General features: G+C 45.5%; 1 protein-coding gene across 1 annotated transcript in view; it reads right to left on the bottom strand.

Moving 5' to 3' along the window:
* Nucleotides 1-16,674, bottom strand: part of LOC144800839 (riboflavin-binding protein-like) — a 49,143-nt gene that overhangs the window by 21,627 nt on the left and 10,842 nt on the right. The window contains exons 2-4 of the mRNA XM_078671713.1: nucleotides 13,003-13,154; nucleotides 9,936-10,035; nucleotides 4,601-4,729 (exon numbers count right to left, since the gene is read on the bottom strand). Of these exons, the coding sequence (XP_078527839.1) occupies nucleotides 4,601-4,729; nucleotides 9,936-10,035; nucleotides 13,003-13,141 (368 nt within the window). The 5' untranslated portion in view covers nucleotides 13,142-13,154. The remainder of the gene's footprint in view (nucleotides 1-4,600; nucleotides 4,730-9,935; nucleotides 10,036-13,002; nucleotides 13,155-16,674) is intronic.

Here is a 16,674-nt window from a genome sequence, read left to right as displayed (position 1 = left end):
AATGACACTGATTGGAGAGATAAGTAGGAAAGACATCTCAGATGGCTTTCCACACTGCAAATCTTTCTTCGGCAAATGCCGGTTGAGTGAGTGCAGCATTCTACACCTCCGCTAGCACCATAAATTCTGCATTTGTGAGCCAAGGCTTGGACTTTCATGCAACAATTTAGTCGAATCCCAGCAAACATATACTTGTTGCTGTGAATGTACCAACAAGGTGGGAGGTGCGAGGAACAATACTGAGAGTGTGGGGGAGCCGATGTGAGGGGGAAAACGAGACGTGGAACTGAAAAATTACTTTAGATAAATGAGGGTAAGAAAGTACTTCAGCAGACTATACTCTCTAAACTTTGGTTTATCAAAGACATATTGACTCTGAAGCAAAACAGAATGCAATTATAAAGAAGATTAAATTACAACTTGATCCTGCCAAAACAGCCATATATCTCACCCCAGGCAGTATAAGAAGGCGATACAGAGGGCTACACTGAGGCTTTATCAAATAGGCATTGATGACGCCTGCAAGGTCACGCGAGAGCTATTTAAAATACGTTGCGAATCTAACGAGTCTGCACTCTAACAAGCGAGCGGAGGACATGCCTTTCCCCAAATGTATTTTTCTGGGATCTTACTTCCATCAGCTGATCTGCCACTGAGACAGACCCCATATTCAGTTACTTTACTGCTGTTTCTATCACCTTATACCCCTCTGTTAATTCTGATTTTGATTGCTTTCTTGTCATGTCGCGAATTATGTACAAAATGAAATAGCAAATCTGCAACATTCTAGAGGCAGTGATAAAAAACAATATTACATTATTGTTGTCTTGCAACATTTCGTGTTTAGTAAACACTTTCTGCAACATGGGTTCTATCCCTCAGCAGTGAAGAAGGCTATTGCACTGTCTCTTTTGACAAACTGTGTATTAGGTCCTTGGCAAAATCCTTTGAACCCATAGCTAAGGCCCAAGTGCAGGAATATAGTTGAAGGCTAACTGCATATTTTCAGATATTTAACAGAATTTCGACCTTGCCGGGGGAACAGTGCAGTAGTGTTGGACATGAGGGTGCATTTTCTTTGACATTAGAACCTGTGATGTCCTTCTATTTTAAATCTATTAGATCCATCTGCGGCTTTTGGTATAGCTGGCTATGGACTCTTGCACAGGCACTTGAACCAGAAATTGGGAGTAAGAAGAACGTCACTGGATTGGATCTATTCATTTCTTGGGGAGGTCAGGGGGGTAACCAGTGAGTCCACACGGGGAGAGTCTACATGGGGCACTTGTCCTCTTCCCCATTCAGGCTGGTTACGCAGTGATCCGGGCTTTCCCTTAACGGCTGAATGTTGATATGGTTACCCTTGCACATCTAATATCAGCCTATGGTGTGCGGTATCTAACGCAGCACATGTCACTCAGATCCCGGTGCTCCGGATAGGCATTGTGTCACCATTTGCCTAACAAACCATGGGTGTCTTCCAACTATTTATGCTTATGTGCTGGGAAAAATGAAAACCATCATGTTGAATTCAGAGTCTATATTGAGGTGTGGAAACCCACCTCGAGTGTCTCTCCTACTTACCTGTCCAGTCAGTTCTATTTAACAACCCCAGGGTCTTACGTCTCTCACTTAACCGCAAGCACTGCCTCCAAGGCGACCCAATACATGTGGAGGTAATCCTCCAACTGTAGCCTAGCTGGTGTGAGTCTCTACTTTTGTCTTAAGTTAAGTTCCAAAGTTTTACATTTAATCTGAAAGCCATTTGCTGGATGTATCCCCCAGTTAACATTGATTTACTATTGTCGACTGTGTCCAAGGGCTGGGTCTTATTATTCTGCACCAGTTTCAGATGTGACATGGGTACTGGAATATTTTATTATTTTGGTAATTTTTGCCTGCTGCTTTTATTGTGATGCGTTTGCTTACACTGATTTATGTTATTCGCTTGCCTTGTTGTTGTCTTAAAACGTTATTGTACTGGGTAAGGTTGAGCAATATCAAATTTAATAAATACATCTACAAAATACAAATATTTAAGTAGCATACATTTTTAAGTCCATATTTTCACAGAGGCTCCATTTGACATATTTCTGATTATTGGACAGACAATCATTGTACAGATCTTTAACACGTCAACTCAGCACTAACAGATGAACACCGAACCTTTGATATTTAACAGATTTTCCTTGTAACAGGATAGTCCTAAAATGAGAACAGAGGGTCAAATGAGGAAGCCAGGATTTGCCTCCAGGTCTATTGAATTCAAATTGGTTGTGGTTGCACCAACTGCGCCGACAACCTCGCCCCTCTGAAGAAACCCCCTGGCAAGACTAGCAACAGAAAAACCGCATGGTTCACAGACCCCCTCAAAACCGCAAAGAAATCGTGCAGAACCCTCGAAAAGCCTGGCGCCACAAGCGGACACAAGAAAATATGACTAATCTCAAAAACGCCACCCGCGAATACCACCAGATGATCCGCACCACCAAAATGACATCATTCAAAGAGTGGCTGGCCAACAACGCCCACAACAGCAAGGAACTCTTCAGCATCGTCAAAGAGCTCTCCAATCCCAGCGCCAGCAACAACGACATCTCACCGTCACAAGACCTCTGCAACTCCCTTGCCACATTCTTCCACCGCAAGATCACAGACATACACGACAGCTTTGGACCCCAGACCCCGCCCCCAACCACCAAACCAATGACCCCCACCTCCAGCCTCAACGCATGGACCCCCATCAACACCGAAGACATCACCCGCGTCATGAACAGCATCCACTCCGGCTCCCCCTCCGACCCATGCCCTCATCATATCTTCAACAAAGCCGACACCATCATCGCACCCCACCTCCGGAACGTCATTAACAACTCCTTCACGTCAGCCACATTCCCTGAAAGCTGGAAACACGCAGAAATCAACGCCCTACTGACGAAACCAACAGCGGACCCCAAAGACCTCAAGAACTTCCGCCCCATCTCTCTCCTCCCCTTCCCAGCTAAAGTCATTGAGAAGACCGTCAACAAACAGCTGAGAGCATTTCTCGAAGAAAACAACTCGCTCGACCCATCCCAGTCCGGATTCCGAGCCAACCACAGCACCGAGACCACCCTCATCGCAGCCACCGATGACATCAGGACCCTGATGGACAACAGAGAGACAGCCGCCCTCATCCTCCTCGACCTCTCAGCAGCCTTTGACACCGTCTGCCACCGCACCCTAATAACCCGCCTCTAAAACACTGGGATCCAAGGAAAGGCCCTGGACTGGATCACAACGTTCCTCTCCGACAGAACCCAGAGAGTCCGCCTCCCACCCTTCTGCTCCGAGGCCTCCAAGATCATCTGCGGCGTACCCCAGGGCTCCTCACTCAGCCCTACCCTCTTCAACATCTACATGAGCCCCCTCACCGCCATCGCACGCAAACACAACATCAACATCATCTCTTACGCCGACAACACCCAACTGATACTCTCCCTCACCAAAGACCCCCTCACCGCCAAAGCCAACTTCCAGGACGGAATGAAAGATTTCGCAGAATGGATGAAGCTCAGCCTCATCCTCGGACAATCCCCATCCGCCTGGGACGACTCCTGGTGGCCCACGACGCTGGGCACCCCACCGATACCCACGGACCACGCACGCAATCTAGGATTCATCCTGGACTCCTCCCTCACGATGACCAAGCAAGTCAACGCAGTCTCATCCTCATGCTTCAACACCCTGCGCATGCTTCGAAAGATCTTCTGGTGGATCCCCACCAAAACCAGGAAGACAGTCACCCAGGCCCTCGTCACCAGCCGACTGGACTACGGAAATGCCCTGTATGCAGGAACCACAGCCAAACTTCAGAAACGTCTGAACGCATACAGAACGCCTCCGCAAGGCTCATCCTCGACATCCCTCGCCACAGCCACATATCTACCCACCTCAGAAACCTGCACTGGCTTCCCGTCAGCAAGAGGATCACGTTCAGGCTGCTCACCCACGCACACAAAGCGCTCCACGACACGGGCCCGAATACCTCAACAACCGCCTGTCGTTCTACACTCCGACTCGCCAGCTCCGCTCCGCCAGCCTCGCCCTCGTCACCGTCCCTCGGATTCGCAGAACCACCACCGGAGGAAGATCGTTCTCCTACCTGGCAGCCAAGACATGGAACTCCCTCCCCGCACACCTACGACTGACCCAGGACCATCTCACCTTCAGGAAACACCTCAAGACCTGGCTATTCGAGCAGTAGCGGCACCCTCCTCCCCCCACCCTTCAGCGCCTTGAGACCCTCACGGGTGAGTAGCGCGCTTTACAAATTGATTGATTAATTGCAACCATAGGTCACTCGAAAAGGATGCAAAGGAATAAACAGTACCTTCAACCAGGAATATGGTAAGATGCACCTGGTATTCACAGGGACATGAGCAAGACGTCACACAGGAGTCCTTTCACTTCCCCACCCCCTATGCTCCTCGGTCAATGATACTGTTGTCAAATAAGTTGAAGAGTAGGGCAAATATGGGGTTGTCTTGAACAGTGTTCATCACACACCTGACTCTGACCCATAAAAAACAACTTCATCCAAAACTAAGCCTGGACTTACCACCCATCGCAGAAGCTTTGGCAGAGAGGAACACGGACCATGGCCGCTGTGTAGTTGGCGTTTATCCAGTGAGCCGCATGTGGAGAACACTGGTAGAAACAGTGGATTTTCCTCAGGTAATCTTCACACCTGTGACATGAAAGGTCATTGTTTACAAGATACAGTGTACTTTGCTGATACAGAGAGCCCATGTTTGCCGAAATCATTACACAGCATAAAAAGTAGGCAGTAAATCCGCATGCAATGTAGATACGACCTTGAGAAGGTGGTCTGATATCTAATACACATATTCAATCGAGTGAGACTTGTTGCATTCTCTTGAATTTGGTGACTTCACACCTTAGCCCTGCACTTGCCACGGTCTGGAACAGAATTACTAAACTTTCATGTATGTTAATAGCAAAGAAAAGGTCCCTGACCTGTAGTAGGAAAAGGGAATACGATAGTGAATGTATAAAGAAGGAATCACTAGATACTAGGTACTAGGGCAGAAAATCAATAATGAAAATGAGTGTGTTGTTAATGTATTTAGTAAAACAAAGTCAAACAGAGGTCAAAATGCCTGGTGATCACTGGGGAATCTCAGAGCCAGGCGGGCTCACAGTTCTAGAGGCCTACAATTTGCTTATATGACACAAACATCACATGGTGGATACTTAGAAAGTGTGTCATTCTTGACCCAAATAGAGTAACAGGGTCTTCTGGTGGACAATGGCAAGTTATCTGAAGTCTTTTCTGACATCATCTCCTGCGACTGCCAGGGCGCAACTCTTGTTTCATCCCTCGTGACTTCCTGCCAACTCTCCATTGGTTAAGCTGTTCTGCACTGCTTACATCTCCTTGCTGATTGGTTGGACACTTACACTTTGCGCATTTCCCACTACTTGTAATGATGAAACTCTGTTGTGTTCACATTTACATACACTTGTCTGGGCCTTGGTCAGACAGCCTCACACCTGCCCTTTCCCTGACTATGCTCCTGCTGGCGAGTAACCAAAAGCTGTTATTGGCCACCATATATAAACACCACTCACTTCCTGATAGTTGTTTCACCCTCACTTGTCATTATGTGACTAGTTATGTTAATTTCTTTTCATAAACGCTTGTTATTAATTTTAACAAGAGGCAGACAATACATGAATCGTGCTTCAAAATTGTAATACAGTAGGACAAACACAAAATAATACTTAGAGCTACAACACATGAATCAAACGAGAAGTACGGTGTGTGCATGGTGGCATAGAGAGTAACTGTCCTACCACAGACCCTTCTTATGTTAATGTTCACCAAGCCCACTTGCGAGGGCTATAACAGTTGTTAAAGGCCCTGAACCCCAGTTATAGACCAGAGCCACAGGCGAGAGTCTATAACGAAGGTGGGGGCCCTTTAAATAACGGTACAGTCTGAGTCCGAAAGGCTATAATGCTATTTAAACTTTCCACTCACTGGGGGTACTTATTTATTTATATCTTTTTTGTTTATTTATTATATGCCTAAGTTAATTAAAACCATACATAAGAATAAGAGCACTAAAAAGACAGCAATAAAAGTTATGGTCAATGCAGCTAATACATTGGTCAAGATACTTATAACAGAGAACGATAAAACGCTATTTTGCAAGAAGATCCACCTTCAAGCTGATTTGTATCACTCACAAAGCAGTACATGAAATAGAACTGCTCTTCATCAGGAATAAAATCACCAAATACATTCAATGAAGGAACCTCGCTCAAGATTGGCACCTCGCCTCAAAACCCCACCATACAAGAAAGAAAACCATAGGTGTTACATCATTCTCTGTTCAAGCAGCCAAACTATGGAATTCATTACCCCCAAATATAAGATCCATGGACAAATATCTGATCTTCAGAAGACTACTCAAGAGTTGGCTCTTTCCCATATAACCACCATACTCAAACTTAATGTACAGCATAGCCCTGTGTTTGTAAACATCTAGAATGTGATTACATGTATCGATCTAAATGTGTGTATTTCTTTGTACAAGTATTTGTAATAACTATGTTTTTTTTAAAAACGAGATATTCTTTGGGTCTGCTTAAGAAATATATATATATATATTATATATATTCAATCCTTAATATGTTTACAGGCCAGTGCTGCATAGTTTTCTTGTAAGTTATTTGATTAGATGCTTATGGGTACTTGTTTTATTCATTTATCACAATACCGGTAAGTAAATATTATCACCATTATTTATCTACAAGTCCTTCACTATATAAATATTGGGGTAAAGATAGAATACAAATAAATATTTATATATTACTTGAAAGTATGAGTTTGTACTACACTTATAGTAAATGTATATATATTATTCTAAGATTAGCATGTTTATCAACCATGTGCTCCTGTTTTATTCAACTATCACAATATGTAAATGTTATCATAACTATTTTATCAACAAAGTGCTTCTGTACTGAAATATTGAGGAAAAAATAATAATTAAAAAAATTAAATTAACAAACAGCACTGCGATGCCTCGTCAGGGGTAGGAAGCGCTTTATAAATACAATTACAATTAGTGAGTTTCAGCACACCACATATTAATAATGCTGCTACATATGGCATTAACATGCCCAGACTTTGCGTCTCCGTCCATGGGTCTCCAAGAGCTCTGCTTGGCTTATTATTGAACTTCATCAAATGGCTAGCCCTCTCACACTCCTGTCTATATCTGTGTCTGGTCTTTGCACCCTTCAACACAACTCATCTCTCCTCCAAATTACAACTACACACACACTCCTGCCAAAAGTCCACAGTAGCTGTTAATAATTACATTCAATGGGGAACAACCACGATCAATGGATTTTACTCTTCGGAGCAAGTTACTCCTATGACCGTAGAGGCTGTGGGGTCAATATTATCTGCCAACTTGTATCCATCTCTCTCTTCCAAAGGGTACTGGGCCAAACAGTGGAGGTTCTCGTTGTGGACATAGATGTTTTTCAGTAAAACCATTTCCCTCATTTGATGTTATGATATCACAGCACATTAAGCCATGTTGTTACCACCAGCAAAAGGCTGGCAGTCCCTGCATTGCACACCAATAGGATCATTTTGTGATAAAAATTATTACTGCACATTACCAACTTGTATCCGTCTCCCTTTTCCAAAGGGTACTGGGCCAAACCGTGGATGTTCTTGTTGTGGACATTGTTGTTTTTCAGTAAAACCACTTCCCTCAATTGATGTTATCATATCACAGCATGGTTAGCCATGTTGTTACCACCAGCAAAAGGCTGGCAGTCCCTGCATTGCACACCAATAGGATCATTTTGTGATAAAAATTATTACTGCACATTTATCCACGCTTTCGTCACTTTTCAACTGGAACCTTACATGCAGGGGTGGACACACAGAACGTTAGTACCACAGATGTTTGTTGTTTGAGGGGAACTGAAATGCCTCCAATATTTGGAGGAAAGTCTGAATACAGACTATAATTCACCGGCTGATTTTCCTCCGCATTAATATTCCTGGTGGAGAAAATTCAGCCGTGGATTGTACTACATATGTCGAGGTTCTTCTAGAATTTGGATTATTTTTTAGTTCCATCCAAACTCTAAATGAAACCTTAAGGATGGACTTTGAAATGAACACCTTGAGTGCAAAAATATTCAGTAACCAAAAAGGAGTCCAAAACAAGCACACTAAGTACCTTTACACTCAATTTATGTGGTCTTCTCCAAATACTAAACAGCCAGATCATGAAGTTCATAAAACGTCTGTGGATGTAGCCACTGGCTTCAGAGATGGTCAGTACAAATGGCTCCTAGTAAAAGCAGGAGGAGATTCAACTTCCAAACCCTCTGCCTCTCCTCCAGTTCCGGGCTGGATAACCCTACTTGTTTTGAAACTAGACTCACAACTAACACTTCCCACTAGATCAATATGGTTGCCCAGCCACCTCCACTTTACCGCACTTGACACTACATACGTATGCATGGCATGCAAATGTTTTCTCACCAAAAGCCCTGAAATTTGTAAGACCTTTCTTTCCAGATCAAAAGATTGAAGGCTTTGCTCTTCACCAACTCAGAAGTGTGTCAGATAGCCCTCCTGGTTCGCATGTAGTCAACATTGGCTAGAGAGAGCCCCATTCCACCACTTAGCCATAATCATGCCTACGCCTCTGCATCCACAGTATCCCTTCGTTTGATATCTCCCACCCTATCTGTGTCCTCCCCCTTCCATTCCATTTCCCCTTGTATCTATCACCTCCTAGCAACTCTGTAATGTGTGGTCTGTCGACCGCTACCAGGCAACAACATCACACACACCTCAGCCTGAATCCTGATGCGGCCACCACCCACATGCCATAGCTAGCGAGTTTGCCGTGTCCTTGCAGCTGACCCCGCTGCAGCAGGAACCCGCAAGCTCTGTACAAGTTGAAACATGTTGATTGCGCCTATAAGATGTTGACTCTGTATCCTGCTTGTAAAATGCTTAATAAGGAGCAATTAAAAAACACTGTAATGTGAATATTTGCAACTGGCCACTGCATCACATTGCACATACATTCCCAGCAGGCAGCACTTTTTTATTTAAAATAGAGAGTATTTTGTACTTCTAGGACTTTTAAACTTGGTACCTTTATGACAATGGAGGTAGATGTCGGTAGCACACTGGGCTTTACGTATGGAGAAAGGGTTGTAGAAGAAGAATAGTGACCAGAAAAGTGGAAGTATCCTGGTAAGATGCCTCTTGTCAACAAATCTGAATTAGGTCAAGATGAGGAAAGTTTGTTTATAGATGGTCATGCCCTCATGCCTAACTTTATTCTGTTGTACAAAGGTTACAAACACCAGAATTCAGGGTCTATTGTGCACAGATCTTAGCACTAAACCACAAAACCATGCAGTTAATCTCTACTCTCCATGGGCATCTGTGAAAGTGTGGGGAGTTGATCAGATTTCAAATCGATTGATTCTAAGACCCCTGCACTAGCACTGCCAGCTTAGCTGCCAGCTGAGGCTGGTGTTGATGTCCTTTAATGAAAGGAATAGATGCCAATAGAGAAGTAGATGGGACTCATCATACAACATCTGGTCACTGGGTCAAATTCACCTGTTATGGTACAGATAAAGGCTTTTAATCCTGGTGTCCACCAGTTATTCAAAGGGAATCAATGATTTTCATTCACCAGTTTGAATCCCAATGAAACCCCAGATCAGTCCTAACTAGAGAGGATAGTCCGTAGAAATCCCCCCACCCGTCCCACCGCTCTTACCTGCACGGGCCGCGGCTGTAACTGAGATTGTACATGCACACATCAATCTGACATATTTTTGACACAGGTGATCAGAGCATCCCTTACGTTGCGCTGAGATTCCCGCATCTGTTCCAGTAGTAGTTGTCCACGGCAATGACGGGGGATCCGGCCAGCTGGTCGGTGTAGTTTGCATGGCAGCAGGAAGCTGTTGTGCATAAAACACAAGATATCACATGACATCTCTAGAGTGAGAGAATTGTACAGGAGAAATGCACTGCTGACTGTCTCGTCTTTTATGTCCAAGTCTATTGTCTCAGGGTCTGTACATGGAGAGTTTGAGCAGCCTGGGATCAGGATCTGTACACGGGGAACTGGAGCAGGAGGGCTCAGGGTCTGCACACGGAGAACTGGAGCAGCTAGGGATCAGGATCTGTTTATAGAGAGCTAGTGCACCAAGGGATCAAGATCTCTACATGGAGAACACTTGCAGCAAGAGTTCAGGATCTGTTCATGGAGAAATTGAGCAGGAGGAATCAAGATCAGTGCAGGAACAGCTCAAGCAATGGGGGTCAGAATCTGTTCTCAGGGAGCTCAAGCAGCGAGGGATCAGGATCTGTTTATAGAGAGATCAAGCAGCGAGGGATCAGGATCTGTTCTCAGAGCTCAAGCAGTGGCGGATCAGGATCTGTTTATAGAGAGCTCAAGCAGCGAGGGATCAGGATCTGTTCTCAGGGAGCTCAAGCAGCGGGGGATCAGGATCTGTTCATGGAGAGCTCAAGCAGCGGGGGATCAGGATCTGTTTATAGAGAGATCAAGCAGGGGGGATCAGGATCTGTCTATAGAGAGCTGAAGCAGCGAGGGATGAGGATCTGTTTATAGAGAGATCAAGCAGGGGGATCAGGATCTGTTTATAGAGACCTCAAGCAGCGGGGGATCAGGATCTGTTTATAGAGAGCTGAAGCAGCGAGGGATCAGGATCTGTTCATGGAGAGCTCAAGCAGCGGGGGATCAGGATCTGTTTATAGAGAGATCAAGCAGGGGGGATCAGGATCTGTCTATAGAGAGCTGAAGCAGCGAGGGATGAGGATCTGTTTATAGAGAGATCAAGCAGGGGGATCAGGATCTGTTTATAGAGACCTCAAGCAGCGGGGGATCAGGATCTGTTTATAGAGAGCTGAAGCAGCGAGGGATCAGGATCTGTTCATGGAGAGCTCAAGCAGCGGGGGATCAGGATCTGTTTATAGAGAGCTCAAGCAGCGGGGGATCAGGATCTGTTTATAGAGACCTCAAGCAGCGGGGGATCAGGATCTGTTCATGGAGAGCTCAAGCAGCGGGGGATCAGGATCTGTTTATAGAGAGCTGAAGCAGCGAGGGATCAGGATCTGTTTATAGAGAGATCAAGCAGGGGGATCAGGATCTGTTTATAGAGACCTCAAGCAGCGGGGGATCAGGATCTGTTTATAGAGAGCTGAAGCAGCGAGGGATCAGGATCTGTTTATAGAGAGCTCAAGCAGCGGGGGATCCGGATCTGTTTATAGAGACCTCAAGCAGCGGGGGATCAGGATCTGTTCATGGAGAGCTCAAGCAGCGGGGGATCAGGATCTGTTTATAGAGAGCTGAAGCAGCGAGGGATCAGGATCTGTTTATAGAGAGATCAAGCAGGGGGATCAGGATCTGTTTATAGAGACCTCAAGCAGCGGGGGATCAGGATCTGTTTATAGAGAGCTGAAGCAGCGAGGGATCAGGATCTGTTTATAGAGAGCTCAAGCAGCGGGGGATCAGGATCTGTTTATAGAGACCTCAAGCAGCGGGGGATCAGGATCTGTTTATAGAGACCTCAAGCAGCGGGGGATCAGAATCTGTTCTCAGGGAGCTCAAGCAGCGAGGGATCAGGATCTGTTTATAGAGAGATCAAGCAGCGAGGGATCAGGATCTGTTCTCAGAGAGCTCAAGCAGCGGGGGATCAGGATCTGTTTATAGAGAGCTCAAGCAGCGAGGGATCAGGATCTGTTTATAGAGACCTCAAGCAGCGGGGGATCAGGATCTGTTCATGGAGAGCTCAAGCAGCGGGGGATCAGGATCTGTTTATAGAGAGATCAAGCAGGGGGGATCAGGATCTGTCTATAGAGAGCTGAAGCAGCGAGGGATCAGGATCTGTTTATAGAGAGATCAAGCAGGGGGATCAGGATCTGTTTATAGAGACCTCAAGCAGCGGGGGATCAGGATCTGTTTATAGAGAGCTCAAGCAGCGGGGGATCAGGATCTGTTTATAGAGACCTCAAGCAGCGGGGGATCAGGATCTGTTCATGGAGAGCTCAAGCAGCGGGGGATCAGGATCTGTTTATAGAGAGCTGAAGCAGCGAGGGATCAGGATCTGTTCATGGAGAGCTCAAGCAGCGGGGGATCAGGATCTGTTCATGGAGAGCTCAAGCAGCGGGGGATCAGGATCTGTTTATAGAGAGATCAAGCAGGGGGATCAGGATCTGTTTATAGAGAGCTGAAGCAGCGAGGGATCAGGATCTGTTTATAGAGAGATCAAGCAGCGGGGGATCAGGATCTGTTTATAGAGAGATCAAGCAGCGAGGGATCAGGATCTGTTTATAGAGAGATCAAGCAGCGGGGATCAGGATCTGTTTATAGAGAGATCAAGCAGGGGGATCAGGATCTGTTCATGGAGAGCTCAAGCAGCGATACATGGATAACTCTAGCTGCAAGACTTTCGTGAGTATTCAACGCAATAGCATCCCCTGCGTTAAAACAACCACAAGCAGTTCTATCAACCTTGCAGACAAGGCCTGAGAATAGAAAAGCAAAAACTCTCTGGTCACCTGGGAATATACCAGTCTATCCAGAAGACCCTCTCTTCTCTGACAGACCTCTCCCAGGTACCCAGGGCTCTTATGTTCTACTATTTAGTCTCCCATCCAGAGGCTCCCAGATCCTGACTTCTTTTTCTAGAGTTCTTTATCCAGGGGTATAGGCTTGTCTTCTTTACATTAGACATGCAATTGCGACATATAGCAATAAACTAGTCAATGAATCGTAGAGTAGGAGACTTGAAGCATTAACAGTAGAATCAAGATAAAATGTTATCAGTATTTATTTCAATGCAATTGAGGGCTTTATTTGTTTTATAGATTTGTGCTACAATAATAGTTTTAAATGCTCTTACCGTTAGCGTAGAGGGTACACGCAGTCATGCTCTCCTCCGGACTGGGCACAGACTTGTGATCCGGTCCTTTGAGGCAGCTATGCCCACATGCGCCCAGCGTCAGAATGGCCAGAATACCCAAGGTCACTAGTGCCCGCATCTTCCAACAGTATCTGTGGAGGAAAAAAATATGGTGATCTTTCTTTAAATTACATCCAGTGGGGAGCTCCTTTCGGCAGCTTCCTTTTCTGGTAAAGTCGTATGCAGCACATGGAGCACCTCATGTTCAAAATATGCATCAAAGCCACCATCTTCCGGGAGGACCACCAGGACCACTTTGTTGCACCGCTCATCACCAACGCCAGCAGCTTCATCCTTCTCAGAGACCTTAACTTTCACCTAGAAGACCACGCCAACGTAATCTCAGCGTCCATTCTAGAAAACCTAGGAAACCTTGGCCTTACCCAGCACGTTACTTAACCCCACCCACACTGCCAGACACATATTGGACCCGATTTTCTCCTGAATCAGTAACATCACATTTGACAAGCCCACAAACTAATCTTCTGAGTGCCTCAAGGTTCATCGCTCATCCTCTTCAATGCATATAGGATACCTCTGGCCAGCATCATCTACGCACACAACATCAACATTCTCTCCTACGCAAACGACTATCAACTCATACCCTGTCTCTCGGAAAAGGCCACCAACACAAGAAACAAGGTAACTACCTGCATGACTAAAGTCGCTAACTGGATGAAAGTCAACTGTCTCAAGCTCAACACCAACAAGACAGAAATAGTGATCTTCGGCAAGGATACCTCACCTTGTGAGGCCAACTGGTGGCCGGCCCGACTCTGACCGATAACCTAGAACCTAAACCAGGAATCCCAGAATAATCATCAACAGCAAACTGGACATGACTGCACAAGTCAACGCTGTCACTGCATCCTGCTTCCACACCATGAAGATGCTGAGAAAGCTTTTCAAATGGTTCACAAGCAACACTAGACAAGCATTGGCATAGCCAATAGGTCTCGCCTCTGGGACCTTATAAGTGTTTAGTTATCCAGCACAATATCCTTGGTGCAACAACATTAACTATTGCATGGCTAAACAGTTATAAGGTCCCAAAGGCGAGACCTATTGTCTATGCAAATGCTTGTTTTGCTTTGTTGTTATGTCACATGCTCTGGTGTGACCTGCTGTACATGGTACCCTCTCGCCTGATGTGATGTGCCGTTTTCAAAGGTGATGTTCTCGGCTAGTGTGTGCTCCAGTGTAAAGTAAAGTCTTGTGGAATGCTGTTGTGTGGTGTCATATTCTGTGCTTTAAAGTGCTGTGCTCCTATGGTATATGCTGTAAACTGTACTGTTACGTGCTGTGTTGTAAGTTGGTGTCATATGGTGTGCTGAAAAGTATTGTGATGTGCTGCATGGTTCAGTGCGGTGCACTTCTGAACTGTGATGTGGCCGGATTCTGAAGCTGCTTGGAAAATCAAGAAAACTAAGATACAGGCAATATTGAATGGAAAACAAATACATAGATTTTAATAAGGAAATGTCAAAGTGTACTGCATTAGCTTATTGCAGGTAGAGGAAGCAGCTTCTAATAAAGCAGAGTCCTATTTGGTAGTGAGAAAGTTGCTGCCCAACAGCTTTAATCCTCCTGTACAGCTCGAATTTGAGCCAGGGCTTTAAGTGGGCTGGGTCTCACCGGGTCTGAGCACTGACAGTATTTTTTGAGGAGGCCTCGAAACGGATCTCTATCGGGCTCTGTTTTGTGGCCTGGCACAGGCAGTCCGTTTTTCTGGACTGCAGTGACAGCAGGAACATCCATGTGCGCGGGCTTACATTGCTCACTTCTCACTAGTGGAGAAGCTATGGCATGACATCATGCCAGGTGAAAGTTATAGGGGAAGGGAAATCCTTTAAAGAGAGTCATTTTCTCTCGGGATTTCCCTTCTCTTTTTGAAACTCAGAAGCAGCAACATTGTCCTGGTGTCACCAGGGATTTAAGTGGATGCTTTTCAATATTATGTACAAGCCATAGTTGCTGCTTAATTTATCTAATGCAACTAACAACCATTGACAACGCCAATAGTTGTGATTTTTTGTAGGTATGATGTTACTTGTTGTATCATATATCTGGATGCAATGACAGCAACAGCAAAATACAGGTCGGGCAACACACTATGATAAGCACAGATTTTTTAGCGTTGGTGTTTCTGAGCCACGCCCTTAACATCGTTGGCCACGCCCCTTTGAGAGACCCTCCCCCAGTTTTTTTCATCCCACTTAAAGTCCTGGTTTGAGCAGGGGAAGGATGCAGCAAGATCTTAGAGGTAGGACGGAGAGTGGGGATGGGAGATCCTGGGAGGGCTTTGAAAAAAACAGACCCTGGGGTAGGAGATTGGCTGTTGCAGATTTAGGGACTGTGGTGGGAGGAGGGCTAGGTGGGGGTCATCAGTCTGCTATTTATTTTTCTGTGTGAGAGATTGAGTTAGAGCCTGAGAAGGATGCAGCAGGACATTGTGAGTGGGGGGAGGAGAAGGAGGAAGAGCCTGGGAGAGCTGGTGTTTAAAACAAGCACGGCGTAAACGCAGAGTTTCATAGCACACTACATGTTTAATCTTTGTTCAAGATTTTTTCCCTGTTTGGTGGCACAGTGTGCAAGTTATTTTTATGGCATATTATCTGCTGGACATGTAACAATGCTGTCCAAGAAGAGTATTGAATGAGAAAGGCTCAGAGACCAAAACATGAGCATTTCTAGAAGGTCTATGGGGCATATTAAAAAGGAACAGGGAAAATTAACGCTAAGGGCGCTTAGTGTTAATTTTGTTAACGCCGGCTATCGCTGGATAATATCGCCTGGTTATCGCATTATTAACAACGCTAACTGCCTAGGTGATAAAAAATCCAGCGATAGCAGCATTTTGGGAGGTTATCGCTGGTAATGCAGCGATAAAACTACAAGGATAGGGATATCCTTGTTGATAGCCCATGGTGGACTTAGCCATTTAATCCACCTCCCATTGGATTACATGGCTAAGTCTGACAATAAAAAAAAAAACAAAAAAAACGTTCCTGGGAAGCTTGATTCCAGTCCAGGGAAGACATGGCTTGGCAGTTCGGGCTCGACTGTTCCCATGAGGCACAGGGTCAGACTGATTTGCATATGGCCATGTCTGAACTGGGGTGGCGGAGTGAGCTAAAGAACGGTGATGGATTAAACCCAGATCAGTTGACTGGGGGTCAGTGTTTGTATTGTCAACGCTCCGTCCATCATCACCTTTGGTTTTTCTTTATTCGCCCTAAGTTGGCAGGGTATGCTCAGATGTGAGTCCCTTGCTCACTTTGCCACTGGAGTCAAGCAAGCCCGGCTGAAGATGGCTGTAATGCCAGAAACCGGTCCTGGGAAGCTTGATTCCGGGCCAGGGGAGACATGGCTTGGCAGTTCGGGCTGGACTGTTCCCTTGAGGCACAGGGTCAGACTGATTAGCATATGGCCATGTCTGAACTGGGGTGGCAGAGTGAGCTAAAGAACGATGATGGATTAAACCGAGATCAGTTGACTGGGGGTAAGTGTTTGTATTGTCAACGCTCTGTCCATCATCACCTTTGGTTTTTCTTTGTTTGCCCTAAGTTGGCAGGGTATGCTCAGATGTGAGTCCCTTGCTCACTTTGCGAC

Source organism: Lissotriton helveticus, chromosome 1_2 (assembly GCF_964261635.1).
Source record: "Lissotriton helveticus chromosome 1_2, aLisHel1.1, whole genome shotgun sequence".
Lineage (NCBI taxonomy): Eukaryota > Metazoa > Chordata > Amphibia > Caudata > Salamandridae > Lissotriton > Lissotriton helveticus.
Note: the sequence above shows the minus strand (reverse complement) of the source record. Positions and strands in the feature narration are given on the sequence as shown.